The sequence below is a fragment of the Garra rufa genome, unplaced genomic scaffold (assembly GCF_049309525.1).
Source record: "Garra rufa unplaced genomic scaffold, GarRuf1.0 hap1_unplaced_002, whole genome shotgun sequence".
Classification (NCBI taxonomy): Eukaryota; Metazoa; Chordata; class Actinopteri; order Cypriniformes; family Cyprinidae; genus Garra; species Garra rufa.
In genome coordinates this window covers 12497060-12516084 of record NW_027394277.1, presented here as the reverse complement: position 1 = coordinate 12516084, position 19025 = coordinate 12497060, and the positions used below count along the sequence as shown (strand labels likewise).

The window sequence follows — 19025 nt, the reverse complement described above, 5'->3', positions numbered from 1 at the left end:
AAAAAAAAAACCTGGTCATGTGTTTCTGGGATAGTGCAATTGCGTATTCAGCCACCACGGTCTTGCCGGCTGAGGTGTGAGCCGCGACAAAGACAGAGTCATGAGCTTCGAGTCGGAGAATAGCCTGCTTCTGAAACACGTCCAGCTCGAAGGGATACTGAGACAGAACAAAGAGAAGGAAAAAAAACAACCCAAACAAACAAACCTTTATTTGAGCAAACTCACAAAAATCATGTGCATACAGCAGCTTTGAAAAAGGATGAACATATACTGAGTTCTGACCTTGAAGGCTGGATTAGGGATGCGCTTGTAGAAGTCGCCACATGGTGAGGAGATGTCCACAGGAACGGCCCATTTTTTATTGTCTCCCTTGTCTTCTTGCTGCAGTTTCTTCTTTTGTTCAGTCAGACTTACCTTGTTCGCTGAAGGCTGAGAAGAAGAGTTACCCGAATCCTGAAGAGTACATGTGTTTAAGAAGAACATTTGTGACCCTGAATCTCAAAACCAGTCCTAAGTACAGTAGTATGGGTATATTTGTAGCAATAGCCAAAAATACATTGTATGGGTCAAAATGCTACATTTTTCTTTTATGCCAAAAATCATCAGGATATTAAGTAAAGATCATGTTCCATGAAGATATTTTGTACATTTCCTACACGCTTAAAAATCAAGGTGCTTCACGATGCCATAGAAGAACATTTTATGTCTAAATGGTTCCATAAAGAACCTTTAACATTTGAAGAAGCGTTCTGTTTTACAAAAGGTTCTTTGTGGTGAAAGAAGGTTCTTTAAAGAATCTTTGACTGAATGGGTCTTTGTGGAATCAAAAATGGTTCTTCTATGGCATCGCTGTGAAGAACCTTTTAAAGCACCTTTATTTTTAAGAGTGTACTGTAATCAAAACTTAATTTTTGAGTAGTAATATGCATTGCTAAGAACTTAGACAACTTTAAAGGCGATTTTCTCAAAATTGAGATTTTTTTGCACCCTCAGGTTCCAGATTTTCAAATAGTTGTTTCTCAGCCAAATATTGTCCTATCCTAAACCATACATCAATGGAAAGCTTATTTATTCAGCTTTCAGATTATCCATAAATCTAAAAAAAAAAAAAAAGAAAAAAAAAGACCCTTATGACTAGTTTTGTGGTCCAGGGTCACATATTTTGAAAACGACAAAACAAACACAAAAATGTTGGGTATTTGAAATTATTTCTAAAAGTTATACACACTTTAATTCCCAGGTCCTCCAAGCTGTTAGTTCTGGGAAGTTTTACAGTCTCCTCTTTTTGTGAGACTTCTTTCTCCTCTGGCAGAGCATCAATGACATCGTCAAAGGTCGACAGGAGGGACAGCAGGTTCACCTCACTCTTCGTGGTTTTGGCTTCTAAAGGCATTAGAGATAGAAATGTCTCAGTGTGTATTATGTCCATACATTGTGAGTCAATAGTCACCTAATCTGTTTGGTAACCAATAGGGATGCACCAAAATTAGCTTTTTACAGTTTTGTCTTGCTTTTCAACTAAAAAAAATCAATTACAAAACAAATTTAAAAATATTTACTTAACACTGAACATTTTTAACATTCTAGTAGACATTCTGGCCTACTAGCAAAGCACAATTTAACTTAAAATTAATAAGTTAGTAAAATAATATTCTTTGGCCAATTTTAAGACTCCCTTCTTGAATCAGGCGTGTGTTTTTTAATGTACAAATAAATGCAGCCTTGCTGAGCAAAGGAGAAGGTTACATTAAATGTATTAATAGAGCTGTTGTAATGATTGTTATCATTATTTTTATCTTACTTTTTTATTTTATTTTACAGAGCAACAGTAAAATTACAATGCTAACATTTATGAATGTTGACTTATTTTGGCGGAAACCTACAAGACGACCTCAGTACTACTTTTTGCTGACAGCAGCAGATTTATGATTGATTCTCATTACGCTGTTTCAGCGCAGATTTTCCTCGCGCTTTGGACTTTGAACCCTGGCTAAGGAGCTTGTGCAGAGCTGTCAGAATAAATACAATTTGTGTGTGTATTAGACAACATAACGTTCTGTAGTTTATTTACTAATGGTTTAAGGCTATTTCGCAATTTCAGTCATCATACAGTAACCAGCAACAACCACCCTTTCTTTTCTCATGGAAGGCATGCAATACAATACTAAACAGTCTCTCGCTGTCTGTGCTTGTAATTATTTTTGCGTCTTTCTCGGACAGTTTTAAAAGCTTCCACACTACCGACATGTTTGCTGCATTAGTGCGCACCTCTATTTGATCGCATCACGTCATTGTTCGGTATAATTTATTCGGCCTTTTCGCTTATTGCCGAACATTCGGTGCATCCCTAGTAACCAACATACTTTAACATATCTTCTTATGTGCTCTGCTGAAGAAAGAAAGTCGAAACAGTTTGGAACGACATGAGGGTGAGTTTTTATTTTTAGATAATAATGCACAAGCTAAAGTGGGATGATGACATGTCATACATGCAGAGAGCAATAATAAAATCAGACCTTTGTCACTGAAGTCCATACCAGCCTTCAGCCCAGGAGGAACAGTCAACAAATCTGCAAGAAACAAAAGGTCAGTTACTTTTTCTCTCCCGCACACTCACAAAAGATTGTTTACTGACAAAGCAAAACAGACCACCAACCTTTCTCAAAGTCAATGTCTTCTTCCAGCTCTGACTTTTTCTTAATCTGCTCTAATGTCAGTTCTTCCATTCCACCTGTACAAAGACAGCTGAGTTTAAAAACTAGATCATTTTTAAAAAAGGGTTTTGAGAAATGTGTCTAAATATGCACTACTGAACCTGGCAGAAATGGATAGTTTGTGTTACTCCCTCTGAGGCTCTCGGACGGAGGTCCAGGCTGTCTTTGTAATGACAGAGAATTTTTGGCAGACAATCCTGTGTCCTCTAATAACACCTGACATGAAGACAAAATAACGTTACACTACCAGTCAAAAGTTTTTGGATAGTAAGAAGTCTCTTCTGCTCACCAAACCTGCATTTCTTTGATTCAAAGTACAGCAAAGACAGTAACATTTTGGAATATTTTTACTACTTAAAATAACTGTTTTCTATTTTAATATATTTGAAAATATAAAGTATTCCTGTGATTTCAAAGCTGAATTTTTAGCATCATTACTCCAGTCACATGATCCTTCAGAAATCATTCTAATATTCTGATTTGCTGCTTAAAAACATTTATTATTATTATTATTATTATTATTAGGTTGAAAACAGCCGAGTAGATTTTTTTTCATCAGCATTTATCTGAAATAGAAATCTTTTGTAACATTATAAATGTCTTAATTATCACCTTTGATCAATTTAAAGCATCCTTGCTAAATAAAAGTATTAATTTCTATAATTTCTTAAGTAAAAAAAATATACTGACTCCAAGCTTTTGAATAGTACAGTGTATAATGTTACAAAAGCTTTTTATTTCAGATAAATGCTGATCGGATCTTTTTATTCATCAAAGAATCCTGAAAAAATGTACTTAACTGTTTTAAATACTGATAATAATAACGACAAAATAATGTTTCTTGAGCAGCTAATGAGCATATCAGAATGAAGGATAATGTGACACTGAAGACTGGAGTAATGATGCTGAAAATGTAGCTTTGATCACAGGAATAAATTACATTTTAAAATATATTCAAATAGAAATTGCAATACTTCAACTGTTTCAACTACTTATTTTAATCAAGTTTTATATTTTATATTACATCTCTTATCTATATATTTTTATTTCATTTTAATTAACAAAATGATTTTTAATTGTTTTAGGAGACAATAACAATATTGAATCTTTCTTTGAGTATTGAAATGGAATAAGAAAACAAAGATTGACAAACACAGTGTAGTAAGTGTTTTCCAGTGTTACCTCAGTGAAATCCAGCAGCATACCGGTGGTGGGATCTCTGACCACAGACAGGCCAGAGTGCAGTGGAGACAGTGAGCAGTGCAGGAGAGAGTCCACCTCTTTGTCCCGTGTACTTATCCTAAAGGACAAATTTGTAATAGAAAAACTGAGCAAGGACTTAATACAGTTGAAGTCAGAAGTTGCAGAACCCGCAAAAGGTTAACTATTTTACCAAAATAAGAGGGATCATACAAAATGCATGTTCTTTTTTATTTAGTACTGAGTTGAATAACATATTTCACATAAAAGATGTTTACATATAGTCCACAGGAGAAATAATAGTTAAATTTATAAAAATACATACGCTTGATTTTTAATATTGTGTTGTTACCTGAATGATCCACAGCTGTGTTTTTTTGTTTAGTGATAGTTGTTCATGAGTCCCTTGTTTGTCCTGAACAGTTAAACTGCCCGCTGTTCTTCAGAAAAATTCCCTAAGGTCCCACAAATTCTTTGGTTCTTCAGTATTTTTGTGTATTTGAAACCTTTTCAACAATGACTGTATGATTTTGAGATTCATCTTCTTACACTGAAGACTGAGGGACTCATATGAAACTATTACAGAAGGTTCAAACACTCACACTCCAGAAGGAAAAACAATGCATTGAGAGCCAGGGGGTGAAAACTTTTGAATGAAATGAGGATGTGTACATTTTTCTTATTTTGCCTAAATAACATGTTTTTTTCATTTAGTACTGCCCTTCAGAAGCAACAGAAGACATTTACATGTTACCAAGAAGACAATATTAGTTAAATTTACCCTGAGCTTCAAATTCAAAAGTTTTCACCCCCCAGCTCGTAATGCACTGTGTTTCGTTCTGAAGCATCAGTGAGCGTTTGAAGTCCCTCAGTTGTCCTCAGAGTGAAAATCATACAGTCATTGTTGGAAAGGGTTCAAATACACAAAAAGCTGAAAAACCAAAGAAGTTGTGGGACCTGAAGGATTTTTCTGAAGAACAGTAGGCAGTTTAACTGTTCAGGACAAACAAGGGATTCGTGAACAACTATCACTAAACAAAAAACTATTATTACTACTATTATATCCACAGCTGTGGATCATTCAGTACTGAGAATAAACTTTTGTAAATTTTAAACAGGGTCATTTTTATAAATTCACTTTTATTTTCTCTTGACTATGTGTAAACATATTTTATGTGAAATATCTTATTCAGTACAGTACTAAATAAGAAGTCCCTCTTATTTTAGTAAAATAATGAACATTTTGCAGATTCTGCTGGATGTATATAAACTTTTGACTTCAACTATACATGCTGCAAATACAAGCACTATATTCTGCAGGTGTCACATTTCATACTTAAGGAACTTGTGGAAGGCATCATCTACATCGTGTACCGGGAGCCAAGCAGGATCTCGGAGAAAACGCTTTTCTACTTCTGTTTTTAGATCCAGACAAGTAGGAGGGAGCCCATGAGGAAGCTAAAAAAGAGAGATGAATGAAGAATATAAACAAAAAAATGAAGTATTTGCATGCACAAATAAATACCCTTATTATTTTAGTATTATTAAATGACTAACCGTGCTGTTTGGAGGCAGGGGTCTGTTTTGAGGCAGTGGGTGTGTGATGAGTTCAAATCTCCCTGAGCAGCCCATCTCCAGCAGAGACAGGGGCAAATCATCAGGACCCACTGGGGGCAAATCTACACACAGAAGAAAACAGCAGTTTATCAGTACGACTGTAACTACAGGCAAATACAAAGACTAACATCTTGAGTGAGACCAAAATGCTCATAAAACCCGTTGGATCAGTACTGTCAGATGTATTATGGCAATGTGGCTGCTGAGCTGACTGTCATATGAGCGACTTATGAAACAAAGCAGCTAAATCCTAAAGTGGCTGATGTTGATATTATTATACCACACAAGACAAGCACGCAGAATTACAAACTGTAAATAAAAACAGTAGTTTTCGTTTTCATACCTATTTTGTCCATGTCAGTCTGCAGTTCTGTAGTATCAATAAAGTTTCAGTCTTGCAGGAAGCTGCGCAGAACCAAACGGACGGAAGTTTTTTGTTGTTGTTATTATTATAATTTTTGTTTAATATTTTACAACATAATGGTCTATGCGTGTGAGCTAAAATAAAAGTACGTTTTAGTGTACTTTAAATACACTGTAAAATACAAATAAAATATAGACAAGCTATTTGTTTCCGCTAGTTCCGCGGATAACAACAGATTACGTCATAATTGCGCGCCGAGCGAGGAATTACTGCAGACGCTTATTCTCACTTTCTGAATTTAAGGTAATTTAATATAAAGCACCGTCTATTATGCCGTCTTTTTAAAAGTTGTTAAAAGCCACCTGTAACGGAAACATGAAAGCATCAATAACATATTAATATATTAATGCATGGATCGAAAAAGATATAAGACATCGGCTTAAACATATTGCTGTTGTTTTCTTTCTTGAGATCCAGCAAAATGGCAATATTTCCCAGCTCACTGACAGAAGAGGAGGAAGCACTGCAGAAGAAATATGCTAAACTAAAGAAAAAGGTAAAAACTGTAGTTAAGGCTCTCGTTATATGTTCTCTAAGGCTTCATTTTGTAACCGTTTGTAGCAGGATCATAAAATAATAACAGTATAAATAAGTCTTATTTAAATAAAATGAATATTCTTTATACAACAGATAATAATAAACAGGTTTGTGTTAATGTTCTAAAATCCATCATTTATGAAACTGTACAGCAGCTTTACAGAAGATATCTCTCATTCAACTCAAGTCAGTCAGTCTTTTAAGACCCAACTAAGCAAGCAAATTGTGAAAAAGATACAAAAATGCATATATGTAATATATAAACAAACCTTTCGACATAGTCAAACCAAAAATTATTCAGACACCACACCAGTTAGTTTTAGTATAGATTTTGCTATTTTTTTTCCCAGTGGGTGCAGTACACTATGGTTTATTTATGTAAGTGAGAATAGCAAACAGTGACATGTTATATTAAAATTCTTCAGACGTTTTGACCTGACCATGTTTTGCTTAAAGGAGTAGTTCACTTTCAGAACAAAAATGCACAGATAATGTACTCACCCCCTTGTCATCCAAGTTCATGTCTTTCTTTCTTCAGTCGTAAGGAAATTGTGTTTTTTGAGGAAAACATTTCAGGATTTCTCCATATAATGGACTTCTATGGTGCCCCCGAGTTTAAACTTCCAGAATGCAGCTTCAAATGCTCTAAACGATCACAGCCGAGGAAAGAAGTGTCTTATCTAGCAAAACGATTGGTTGTTTTCTAAAAAAATACTATTTATATACTTTTTAACCTCAAATGCTCATCTTGTCTAGCTCTGTGTGTACTAAAGATTAAAATTGTAAGATTGTAAGAATTGTAGAGATAGAAATTGTAAATGTTTTTAGAAAATAACCAATCGTTTCGCTAGATAAGACCCTTCTTCCTCGGCTGGGATCATTTAGAGCCCTTTGAAGCTGCATTTAAACTGCATTTTGTAAGTTCAAACTTGGGGGCACCATAGAAGTCCATTATATGGAGAGAAATCCTGAAAAATTTTCCTCAAAAGACATGAACGTGTTGGATGACAAGGGGGTGAGTACATTATCTGTAAATTTTTGTTCTGAAAGTGAACTACTCCTTTAAGTGTTTTTGTTCTTTAATTGCTAATGTGAACTTTGTACACCACAGACCGAACAAAATTAGGATCTTTTTTTGGTAATTGGTCAACAAGGTATTGATAGTTGTGTAAATATTGTCATACAGTTGTCTGAATGTTTGGTTGATTGTAATCCATTACATACTATTCTATTAAAGCTGACATTATCAAAATGAATTTGTTCTGACACAGTTTAACTGAGTTCTTGTCATATTTTATTACCATGTTCTAAACTATACCGAATTAACTAATCGTGTGAGAAATGTTGACGATGTCTGAATACATTTTGGTTTGACTGTATAGTATTGTCTACATTCACTTCTGTCATGTAGAAAAAGGCCCTAATGGCTCTAAAGAAACAGAGCTCCACCAATCAGACGAGTCAGACAGGACTGAAGCGCAGTAAGTCAATTTATGAATCTCTAAAGATAAGTTAATAAGTTTTCATAAACTCTGTGATCTATAAATGACCCCTCTGGGTGTCTGTGTTTAGCTTTGTCAGATCAGCCAGTTGTGGACACAGCGACCGCAACGGAGCAGGCCAAAATGCTGATCAAGTCCGGAGCTATCAGTGCTATTAAATCAGAGAACAAGAACTCAGGCTTCAAGCGCTCCAGAACACTGGAGGGGAAACTGAAAGTAAGAGACATTTTTCACCTGATTAATAGCAAGTCAACATAAATTTGATTGTTTATTTTTTTTAGACATAGCTAATTATGGAATGTCTTTGTTTCTCAGGATCCTGAGAAAGGCGCTGCACCAGCATTCCTGCCATTTCAAAGGAGCGTCTCTGCAGATGAGGAGCCTCCTGATGTAATGTTGTTCACACTGTAGAAATGATTCACTCAAGGATGCAGTAAAATAATATTTGAAATATTATTGCAATTTAAAACTGTTTTCTATTTGAATATATTTTAAAATCTAATTTATTCCTGTGATGCAAAGCTGAATTTTTAGCCCTCAGTGTCATAGCTACTATTAAGTAGTATGTTAAGTATATTAAATACATGTGTCAGTACATTTTTTTTTCTTGCTGTAGTCTGCTAAACGAATCCACAGGAAATCCCTGTATGAGAGGTGAGAATGTAAAGAAAAATACTCATAATCTAATAGAAACAATCTAATAGAATCTTCATAGAAACAGTATTGCAGTCAAATTTAAAGCTGTTTTCTTTGTCCTAAAGTTTTGTTCCTGGAGATCGTTCTCGTGATGAAGAGGGAGGAATGCCGAGCCGAGATACTGAGCGCGATCGGGAAAGAGAGATGGATTGGGAGAGAGATCGAGATAGAGACAGAGAACGGGACAGAGAGAGAGGCAGTGAAAGAGGCAGGGAGAGAGAACGGGACCGGGAACGTGAACGGGACAGGAGCCGGGATAGAGAAAGGGACAGAGATCGAGATCGTGACAGAGAAAGAGACAGAGAGCGGGACGGACCCTACAGACGTAAGTGAATCTGCGCAATAATAAATCGCTTCCATTCAGTGTTCATATTTTGCCATTGCATTGTTTGTTAAGAACTGAGAATATTTAATTGTTCTGTTGAAAAGCTGAATTGTTTCTAATGTTGTTCAGGGTCAGACTCATATCCAGAGCGCAGAGGTGTGCGCAAAGGAAACACAGTGTATGTATACGGCACAGGTTTAGTGGAAGACAGCTTGCGCTCTGCTTTTGCACAGCATGGCAACATCATTGACCTTTCAATGGACTCACCACGCAAGTAAGACTGTCTTCTGGGCATTTACAAAACATTTTAAGCTCAAAAAACATTTCTTATTATTATCCACGTTGAAAACAGTTGTGCTGCTTCATATCTTTATGAAAACTGTGATATACAGTTAAAGTCAAAAGTTTACATACACCTTGCAGAATCTGCAAAATGTTAATTATTTGACCAAAATAAGAGGGATCATACAAAATGCATGATATTTTTTTTTTTTTATTACTGACCTGAATAAGATATTTCACATAAAATACATTTACATATAGTCAACAAGAGAAAATAATAGTTGAATTTATAAAAAGTACCCTGTTCAAAAGTTTACATACGCTTGATTCTTAATACTGTGTTGTTACCTGAATGATCCACAGCTGTGTTTTTTGCTTAGTGATAGTTGTTCATGAGTCCTATGTTCCCTGCTGAAAAAAACAGCTAAAACCAGCCTATGCTGGTTGGAAGTAGCTGGTTTAAGCTGGTGGTTTCCCAGCCTGACCAGCCTGGCCAGGCTGGGAAAGAGGTCAAAATACCTCTAAAACCAGCCTGCTGACCAGCTATGACTAGCTAAAACCAGGCTGGTTGACCAGCTAAAACCAGCCAACCAGCCTAGGCTGGTTTTAGCTGTTTTTTCACCAGGGTTTTGTCCCCGCTGTTCTTCAGAAAAGTTTTTTTTTTTTTTTTTTTTTTAGCATTTTTGTGTATCTGAACCCTTTCCAACAATGACTGTATGATTTTGAGATCCATCTTTTCACACTGAGGACAACTGAGGGACTCATATGCAACTATTACAGAAGGTTCAAACGCTCATTGATCCTCCAAAAGGAAAAATTATGCATTTAGAGCTGGGAGGTGTAAACTTTTGAACGGAATTAGGATTTGTTCTTTTTTTCTTATTTTGCCTAAATGTATTTTTTTTTTCCATTTAGTACTGCCCTTCAGAAGCTACAGAAGATAGTTACATGTTCTCTAAAAGACAAAATAAGTTAAATTTACTTCAATCTTCAAATTCCAAAAGTCTTTAACCTTTTGTAATAGTGGCATGAGTCTCTCAGTTGTCCTCAGTGTGAAAAGATGGATCTCAAAATCATTCAGTCAATGTTGGAAAAGGTTCCAATCAGAAAAATGCTAAAGAATCTATGAGACCTGAAGGACTTTTCTGAAGAACAGCGGGCAGTTTGACTGTTCAGGACAAACAATCATGAACAACTATCACTAAACAAAAAAACACACAGCTGTGGATCATTCAGGTAACAACACAGTATATGTAAACATCTTTATGTGAAATATCTTATTCAGGTCAGTGCTAAATAAAAACAACAACATGCATTTTGTATGATCCCTTTTATTTTGGTAAAATAATTAACATTTTGCTGATTCTGCAAGGTGTATGTAAACGTTTGACTTCAACTGTATCTTTTCAAAATATAAATCGTCTGTAATATTACATGTCTTTACTGTCACTTTTAACTAATTTAATGCTTCCTTGCTAGATAAATATACATTTTTAAATTTTTGTTACTTCTAATTTTTGAACTAAGAAAACAAAAAATATTTAACCCATTTTTGCCCTCTGTTCCTTACCAGTTGTGCTTTTGTCACATTTGAGAAGATTGAATCAGCAGACCAGGCTGTAGCAGAGGTCAGTAGTCCAATTATATGTCCAATGTATTGTCATATTTTTATGACTACTTTTATGGACAGTCATGAAAGCTCTTGTGGTCATTTTGCAGCCTACCATCCACAACTAGACTGTAGAGTTGTTGTATTGTGTATATATTCAAGCTTGTCTGCATTGCACATTATAAATGCACAAGAAAAATATTGTGTTCTGTGATAGGACCTCTTTTAAGGCATCTTTAACACATCTTTATTTGTTTACTAAAAGAAAACCCTCATGTTTTTTCCACTCGTTCTGTCTCTCAGCTGAATGGCACTACTGTGGGTGACGTCAACATCAAAGTCAGCATTGCCAGGAAGCAGCCCATGCTTGATGCTGCCACAGGGAAATCTGTCTGGGCTTCTCTTGGTAAATAAAGACATTTCACAGGAAGAAACAAAAAACTGTCAAGCAGGCTGAGTGTTGCACACTTGACTAACCCATTTCTATTTCTGTCTCCTTTCTTGCTCTTGTTTTTTCTCCTTCACAGCTGTGCAAAACAGTGCCAAGGGCTCGTACAGAGACAAACGGAGCCAGGTCGTCTACAGTGAAGACTTATTTTGAAAACAGTTATTTAGCATATGTTAAACTAATTAAAAAAGGTCCAGCATTAGGTTTTTTGTGTCAAAGAAGTGATAAAGAGAAAGAAAATTCTGTTGCTTTTCTGTCATTCAATCAGCAGTCTTTGAGCTTGTTTACTGCTCAGTGTATCTGGACGTTTAGCTCAGTCATGGATTATGTCATTGTGTTCAATAAATAGTCAATAAACTTTTCCATCAGCATGTCTGGGTTGACTTCATAATATGGACAAACTAAAAAAAATTACCTCGGTGAAACCACCCAAGTGCATCAGGCAGAAACTCTAAGCCTGTTCTTAAGTTTTTAGAGGTGACATCAAGCAAATCTGAGCTTTGTGGATGAATAATAAGTGATTTACTGCAGACCTCTGCTGTGTGAAACAAGCTTATCCCCGCAACAATCCACAACATTAGATGGTATTGATGAAATGAGCTCTAGTTCAGACCTTCCAGTGCTTTTTTGCCTAAAGGGAAACAGAACACTGAGAACACAAATACAGATGCATGCACTGTTATATAAACTCTCTGCATACTAAAAAGGCTAACGTTGTATCAGATTTATTGGGAAACACATAACTGTTTTAGAATTTTCCAATATTTTTTTCTCCCATGAGAACATTACTCATATGAATAAATATGAGAAAAAATATCAAAATAGCTTTTTTAAAGGAGGGAGAAAATGCAACAATATTTCCACAGTAAGAAACAAAGTCTAAACTTTGCATAAGCATTAGTGTGACAAATGTAAATAGTGTTTTTAGGCTAAGGCAGTAATTTGATTAGGATTTGTGCAGAACCTAACATACTGGCAAGGTGGAAACCAGTATAGAAGAGAATTGATGGAGGAATGGCAGGCTGGGTGTTAAGAATTAATGGAAATATCAGTACATTTACTGAAAGATCCCAACATTGCTGGATCAGCATTGAAAAGGTCATTATAGTCCTTATAGTTTGAATCTCATTGATATTTATTGTATTGGCAAAAACAGTTAAATACATTATTTTGTGTTTCACAGAAGAAGGTCAGTCAAGAAAGTCACAAGTCTTGAAACAACATAAGGCTGAATAAATCATGACAGAATTTTCATTTTTGGGCTAAACTATTAAACTATTAATATACAGTTGAAGTCAAAAGTTTACATACACCTTGCAGAATCTGCAAAATGTTAAATATTTGACCAAAATAAGAGGGATCATACAAAATGCATGTATTTTTTTTATTTAGTACTGAACTGAATTTTCACATAAAAGACAACTACATATAGTCCACAAGAGAAAATAATAGTTGAATTTATAAAGATAACCTTGTTCAAAAGTTTACATACGCTTGATTCTTAATACTGTATTGTTGTTTTTTGTTTAGTGTTCATGAGTCCCTTGTTTGTCCTGAACAGTTAAACTTCCCGCAGTTCTTCAGAAAAATTCTTCAGGTCCCACGATTTCTTTGGTTTTCAGCTTTTTTGTATATTTGAACCCTTTCCAACAATGACTGTATGATTTGAGATCCATCTTTTCACACTGAGGACAATTACAGGACTCATATGCAACTATTACTGAAGGTTCAAAAGCTCACTGATGCTTCAGAAGGAAACACGATGCATTCAAGATCAGGGTAAATTTTACTTATTTTGTCTTCTGGGAAACATGTATGTATGCTCTGTAGTTTCTGAAGGGTAGTACTAAATAAAAAAAATATATTTAAGCAAAATAAGAAAAATGTACACATCTTCCTTCTGTTCAAAAGTTCTCACCCCCGGCTCTTAATGCATTATTTTTCCTTCTGGAGAATTAGTGAGCATTTGAACCTTCTGTAGTAGTTAGATATGAGTCCCTCAGTTGTCCTCAGTGTGAAAAGATGAATCTCAAACTCATACAGTGATTGTTGAAAAGGGTTCAAATACACAAAAATGCAGAAAAACTAAAAAAAAAAAGTAGGGGACCTAAAAGATTTTTCTGAAGAACAGCAGGTAGTTGACTGTTCAGGACAAACACTAAACAAACAAACAAACAAAAACAGCTGTGGATCATTCAGGTAACAACACAGTATTAAGAATCAAGCGTATGTAAACTTTTGAACGGTGTCATTTTTATAAATTCAACTATTATTTTCTTATGTGGACTATATGTAAACATTTATGTGAAATATCTTATTGAGGTCAGTACTAAATATAAAATAACATGCATTTGATCCCTAAAATAAAATAATTAACATTTTGCAGATACTTCAAGGTGTATGTAACTTTTGACTTCAACTGTATCTGAATATAAGGTCATTCACTCTCTCAAGGCTATAGAGCTCAAATGCATAGGTATTACATATTGATTTCAAAGACATTTTTTATGGCTGTACAAAATAAAAATAGAAAAGCGTATTAATAAAATAAGATCAAGTATAATTTTCATCTTTTTATCACCCAATTTACTCATTTAAATTATCTATACCCCTAGCCCAACACCACCTATATTGTTTTGCTGCAACTCCAGGTGGTTTTGGGGCATGGTCTTTCCATGTTGCTCCATCAGGTGACGGCGTAGAGCAGACCTGTGGGCAAAGCTGACGTGGCAGTACGCGCACACATACGGACGCTCCCCACTGTGTACATTCATGTGGTCGTACAGTGTTGACTTTTGAGTGAAGGTCTTTTGGCATAAGGGGCAACAGTGGAGCTTGGAAACTCCACGGTGGACAATCATGTGGCGGTTAAGGATATTAAAGTGGCTGAACTGCTTCCCACAGCATGGACACACGTACAGCCTGTGTGACACCAGGGAGTGCATGGCTAAGTCCTGCAGTGAGCAAAGCGCTAGTCCGCAATGCTCACACACCACTGGTCCTGTTGCACAGGATGTGGATCCCACCACTCCCACGGACTCATCAACAGCTTCATGCTCATTTGTACGTGTCCCAACTCCCATTCCCTCTTCCCTGCTGGAAGGTTCCACACCAAAGAGTGCAGGAACTACATTAGAGCTGATCTCTTCTCCTTGCCCCTCTCCAGGCCTGTACTCATCAAAGACAGAACCTTCTGTGAGATGCTGATTGGACTTGTAGTCGGCCTGAAAGTCCACTCCAAAATTACTCATGGTCTCATCTGGTGCTGGAAGGTGCTCCTGAAAATCCTGGTAGTTACCCAAGAGTTTGTGGTCTTTGAATATGTACCGCTTTCTGCGTTTAAACCCTCTTCCTCTTCCTCCCCTGTGCTCTCCATGCCGCCGTCTCCACGTGTGGCCTGTCCCTCTGATGCCGTTGCCTTTGGCTCGGCCCTCCATATTAGGCTCCTCCACACTGTCCAGCTGTTCGTGGTCATCTAACACAACAATAGCTTCTCTGTCTTCCTCCTCAGTACTGGGGGTCTTCTCTGAGTCTGGAAGTTCATCGTTGATCTGCACCTGAATGATGTCACTCTCAGTCTCGTCCTCTCCCTCAAAGTGGGCAGATGCATCTGATCCTCTTACCTGTTATGGTAAAAACATAAATTAGTAAACTATAACCAAGCAAGCTACCACAATAGGAGCTGATCTGATTCCTTGGGGAGTTTATACTGGTAGAGCTTTACAACAATCAGAAGTCGGTTTGATGTATGACTGTTGCCGATTGTTTTACTGATCAAACTGTGAATAATCACAATGATTCTAATGAAATGCTTCTTAATTATGTTTTATTAAATTTCCAAAAGAAAAATTTTCTTCATTGTCTAAAAACTTGAACATTTGCAAACAATCTGAATTATTTTAATAGCACCTCTTTCTAAACATCAAAGCAAAAATTGCAATTTGAAGAGTTTGGAGGGACTTTCTGTGAATCACTTCAAACTGCTTGTTTCAAACTCAACTCTGAAGTACTCAATGATTACTCAAAAATGTTCACAGAAAACACTGCACAGCATTTTTTTCTGGGATGCGATCATGGATAATGAGGGAGAGGGATGAGGATATCTGATACTTGAGGGGCAATGATGAGAGATATTTGAGGGGCAAGGGTGAAGGATATTTGGGGGGCAAGGATTAGGGATATTTGAGGTGCAATGATGAGGGATAATTAATATTTGAGGCGCAAGGATGAGGGTTATTTGAGGGGCAAGGATTAGGGATATTTGGGGGGCAAGGATGAGGAATATTTGATATTTGAGGGGCAATGATGAGGGATATTTGAGGGGCAAGGATCAAGAATATCTGGGTCAAAGATGAGGAATATTTGATATTTGAGGGGCAATGATGAGGGATATTTGAGGCGCAGGGATGAGGAATAATTTATATTTAAGGGGCAAGGATGAGGGATATTTAATATTTAAGGGGCAAGGATGAGGGATATTTGATATTTAAGGGGCAAGGATGAGGGATATTTGATGAGCAAGGATGAGGGATATCCAATTGCCAAGAATGAGGGATATTTGAGGGGTAAGGATGAGGGATGACTGATATTTGAGGAGCAAGGATGAGGGATATTTGATATTTAAGGGGCAAGGATGAGGGATATTTGATGAGCAAGGATGAGGGATATCCAATTGCCAAGGATGAGGGATATCTGAGGGGCAAGGATGAGGGATGACTGATATTTGAGGAGCAAGGATGAGGGATATTTGAGGGGAAGGATGTAGGATATCTAAGGGGCAAGGGTGAGGAATATCTAAGGAATATTTGATATTTAAGGAGAAAGGATGAGGGATATCTGAGAAATATTTGAGGGCCAATGATGAGGGATATTTGAGGGGCAAGGATGAGAAATAATTGATAGTCGAGGGGCAAGGATGAGGAATAATTGATATTTGAGGCGCAAGGATGAGGGATATCTGAGGGCCAAGAATGAGGAACATTTGAGGGGCAAGGAGAGGGATAATTGATATTTGAGGCGCAAGGATGAGGGATATTTGTTATTTGAGGGGAAAGGATGAGGGATATCTGAGAGATATTTGAGGGCCAAGGATGAGGGATATTTGAGGGGCAAGGATGAGGAATAATTGATATTTGAGGGGCAAGGATGAGGGATATTTGATATTTGAGGGGCAAGGATGAGGGATATTTGTTATTTGAGGGGAAAGGATGAGGGATATCTGAGAGATATTTGAGGGCCAAGGATGAGGGATATTTGAGGGGCAAGGATGAGGAATAATTGATATTTGAGGCGCAAGGATGAGGGATATTTGTTATTTGAGGGGAAAGGATGAGGGATATCTGAGAGATATTTGAGGGCCAAGGATGAGGGATATTTGAGGGGCAAGGATGAGGAATAATTGATATTTGAGGGGCAAGGATGAGGAATAATTGATATTTGAGGGCCAAGGATGAGGGATATTTGAGGGGCAAGGATGAGGAATAATTGATATTTGAGGCGCAAGGATGAGGGATATTTGTTATTTGAGGGGAAAGGATGAGGGATATCTGAGAGATATTTGAGGGCCAAGGATGAGGGATATTTGAGGGGCAAGGATGAGGAATAATTGATATTTGAGGGGCAAGGATGAGGGATATTTGATATTTGAGGGGCAAGGATGAGGGATATTTGATATTTGAGGGGCAAGGATGAGGGATATCTGAGGGCCAAGAATGAGGGATATTTGAGGGGCAAGGATGAGGGATATTTGAGGCGCAGGGATGAGGAATAATTTATATTTAAGGGGCAAGGATGAGGGATATTTGTGGGCCAAGGATGAGGGATGACTGATATTTGAGGAGCAAGGATGAGGGATATTTGAGGGGAAGGATGTAGGATATCTAAGGGGCAAGGGTGAGGAATATCTAAGGAATATTTTATATTTAAGGAGAAAGGATGAGGGATATCTGAGAAATATTTGAGGGCCAATGATGAGGGATATTTGAGGGGCAAGGATGAGAAATAATTGATATTCGAGGGGCAAGGATGAGGAATAATTGATATTTGAGGCGCAAGGATGAGGGATATCTGAGGGCCAAGAATGAGGAACATTTGAGGGGCAAGGAGAGGGATAATTGATATTTGAGGCGCAAGGATGAGGGATATTTGTTATTTGAGGGGAAAGTATGAGGGATATCTGAGAGATATTTGAGGGCCAAGGATGAGGGATATTTGAGGGGCAAGGATGAGGAATAATTGATATTTGAGGGGCAAGGATGAGGGATATTTGATATTTGAGGGGCAAGGATGAGGGATATCTGAGGGCCAAGAATGAGGGATATTTGAGGGGCAAGGATGAGGGATATTTGAGGCGCAGGGATGAGGAATAATTTATATTTAAGGGGCAAGGATGAGGGATATTTGTGGGCCAAGGATGAGGGATGACTGATATTTGAGGAGCAAGGATGAGGGATATTTGAGGGGAAGGATGTAGGATATCTAAGGGGCAAGGGTGAGGAATATCTAAGGAATATTTGATATTTAAGGAGAAAGGATGAGGGATATCTGAGAAATATTTGAGGGCCAATGATGAGGGATATTTGAGGGGCAAGGATGAGAAATAATTGATATTCGAGGGGCAAGGATGAGGAATAATTGATATTTGAGGCGCAAGGATGAGGGATATCTGAGGGCCAAGAATGAGGAACATTTGAGGGGCAAGGAGAGGGATAATTGATATTTGAGGCGCAAGGATGAGGAATAATTGATATTTGAGGGGCAAGGATGAGGGATATTTGTTATTTGAGGGGCAAGGATGAAGGATATTTGAGGTGCAAGGATGAGGGATATGTGATATTAGAGGAGCAAAGATATTTGATATTTGAGGGGGAAGGATGAGGGATATTTGAGGGCCTAGAATGAAGGATATCTGAGGAGCAAGAATGAGGGATATCTGAGGGGCAAGGATGAGGAATATTTAATTTTTAAAGGGCAAGGATTTCAGAGTATGGGACAAATTCAGAGTATGGGACACCATACTTGGCCACATGTCACGTCATTTGTGATTATTCCTTAATAGTATCCGTCAGCAGGTATGACTACTACAAAATATACATTTGGAACAATCATTCTCTATTTTTCATCCCAGATTAGGACAGACATACCAAATCCACATTCTTATCCTAGAATTCTACCACAGATGTTTGATATAATATATTATCATTGTCTCTATGTGCATTATTAGCATCTGAAGCAAATCTAACAGATGGTCAAATTACTGTAATCTCCATAAGGAATGTTGGAGAGCTCAGCATTGACAGTCTGGTCAAGGTCAGGGTCAAGGTCAGATCACAAATAGATCCCAGTGAATGGGTACTTACACTGACAATCACTGGCATAGATGGATAGTCTTCTGATTTCACAGTCTGAATAGACTTGTTTGAGGTTGAGACATTCACAGCTGGGCTGCAACTCTGGGGCTGCATGTACTGGCTCAGGGCTCCTCTGCATTTCTCCACCACATGCTCCATCTGCAGGTAGCTGGCTGCAGTCAGGTAATTCACAATCTCTTTGGCACTGAACTGCAGCATCCCTGTGTAACAGGACTGCAGGAGTTCACATACCACCGCTGAGCTGTGCAACATTGACACCTGGTGGACAGAGAGAGCATTTGTTAACAATCAAAACTACCAC

General features: G+C 37.3%; 3 protein-coding genes across 3 annotated transcripts in view; 1 reads left to right on the top strand and 2 right to left on the bottom strand.

Annotated features, from left to right (window-relative positions):
• The window catches only part of LOC141305395 (superkiller complex protein 2-like), a 38962-nt gene extending 32981 nt beyond the window's left edge, over positions 1 to 5981 (bottom strand). The window contains exons 1-10 of the mRNA XM_073832494.1: positions 5875 to 5981; positions 5472 to 5593; positions 5251 to 5372; positions 3897 to 4014; positions 2816 to 2930; positions 2657 to 2731; positions 2517 to 2570; positions 1229 to 1383; positions 283 to 453; positions 12 to 157 (exon numbers count right to left, since the gene is read on the bottom strand). Coding sequence (XP_073688595.1) covers positions 12 to 157; positions 283 to 453; positions 1229 to 1383; positions 2517 to 2570; positions 2657 to 2731; positions 2816 to 2930; positions 3897 to 4014; positions 5251 to 5372; positions 5472 to 5593; positions 5875 to 5887 — 1091 coding nt within the window. The 5' untranslated portion in view covers positions 5888 to 5981. The remainder of the gene's footprint in view (positions 1 to 11; positions 158 to 282; positions 454 to 1228; positions 1384 to 2516; positions 2571 to 2656; positions 2732 to 2815; positions 2931 to 3896; positions 4015 to 5250; positions 5373 to 5471; positions 5594 to 5874) is intronic.
• A 145-nt stretch (positions 5982 to 6126) lies between these two features.
• Positions 6127 to 11725, top strand: LOC141305413 (negative elongation factor E-like). Its single transcript, XM_073832517.1, has 11 exons — positions 6127 to 6198; positions 6367 to 6451; positions 7904 to 7973; positions 8065 to 8210; positions 8310 to 8384; positions 8611 to 8648; positions 8756 to 9015; positions 9145 to 9289; positions 10871 to 10925; positions 11210 to 11312; positions 11434 to 11725. The coding sequence occupies exons 2-11, from the start codon at positions 6377 to 6379 to the stop codon at positions 11505 to 11507; spliced, it is 1041 nt and encodes a 346-aa protein (XP_073688618.1). The 5' UTR covers positions 6127 to 6198; positions 6367 to 6376; the 3' UTR covers positions 11508 to 11725.
• Positions 11726 to 12488: 763 nt separating this feature from the next.
• LOC141305359 (uncharacterized) overlaps positions 12489 to 19025 on the bottom strand; it is a 9662-nt gene continuing 3125 nt past the window's right edge. Inside the window, exons 2-3 of the mRNA XM_073832468.1 lie at positions 18713 to 18982; positions 12489 to 14977 (exon numbers count right to left, since the gene is read on the bottom strand). Coding sequence (XP_073688569.1) covers positions 13958 to 14977; positions 18713 to 18982 — 1290 coding nt within the window. The 3' untranslated portion in view covers positions 12489 to 13957. The remainder of the gene's footprint in view (positions 14978 to 18712; positions 18983 to 19025) is intronic.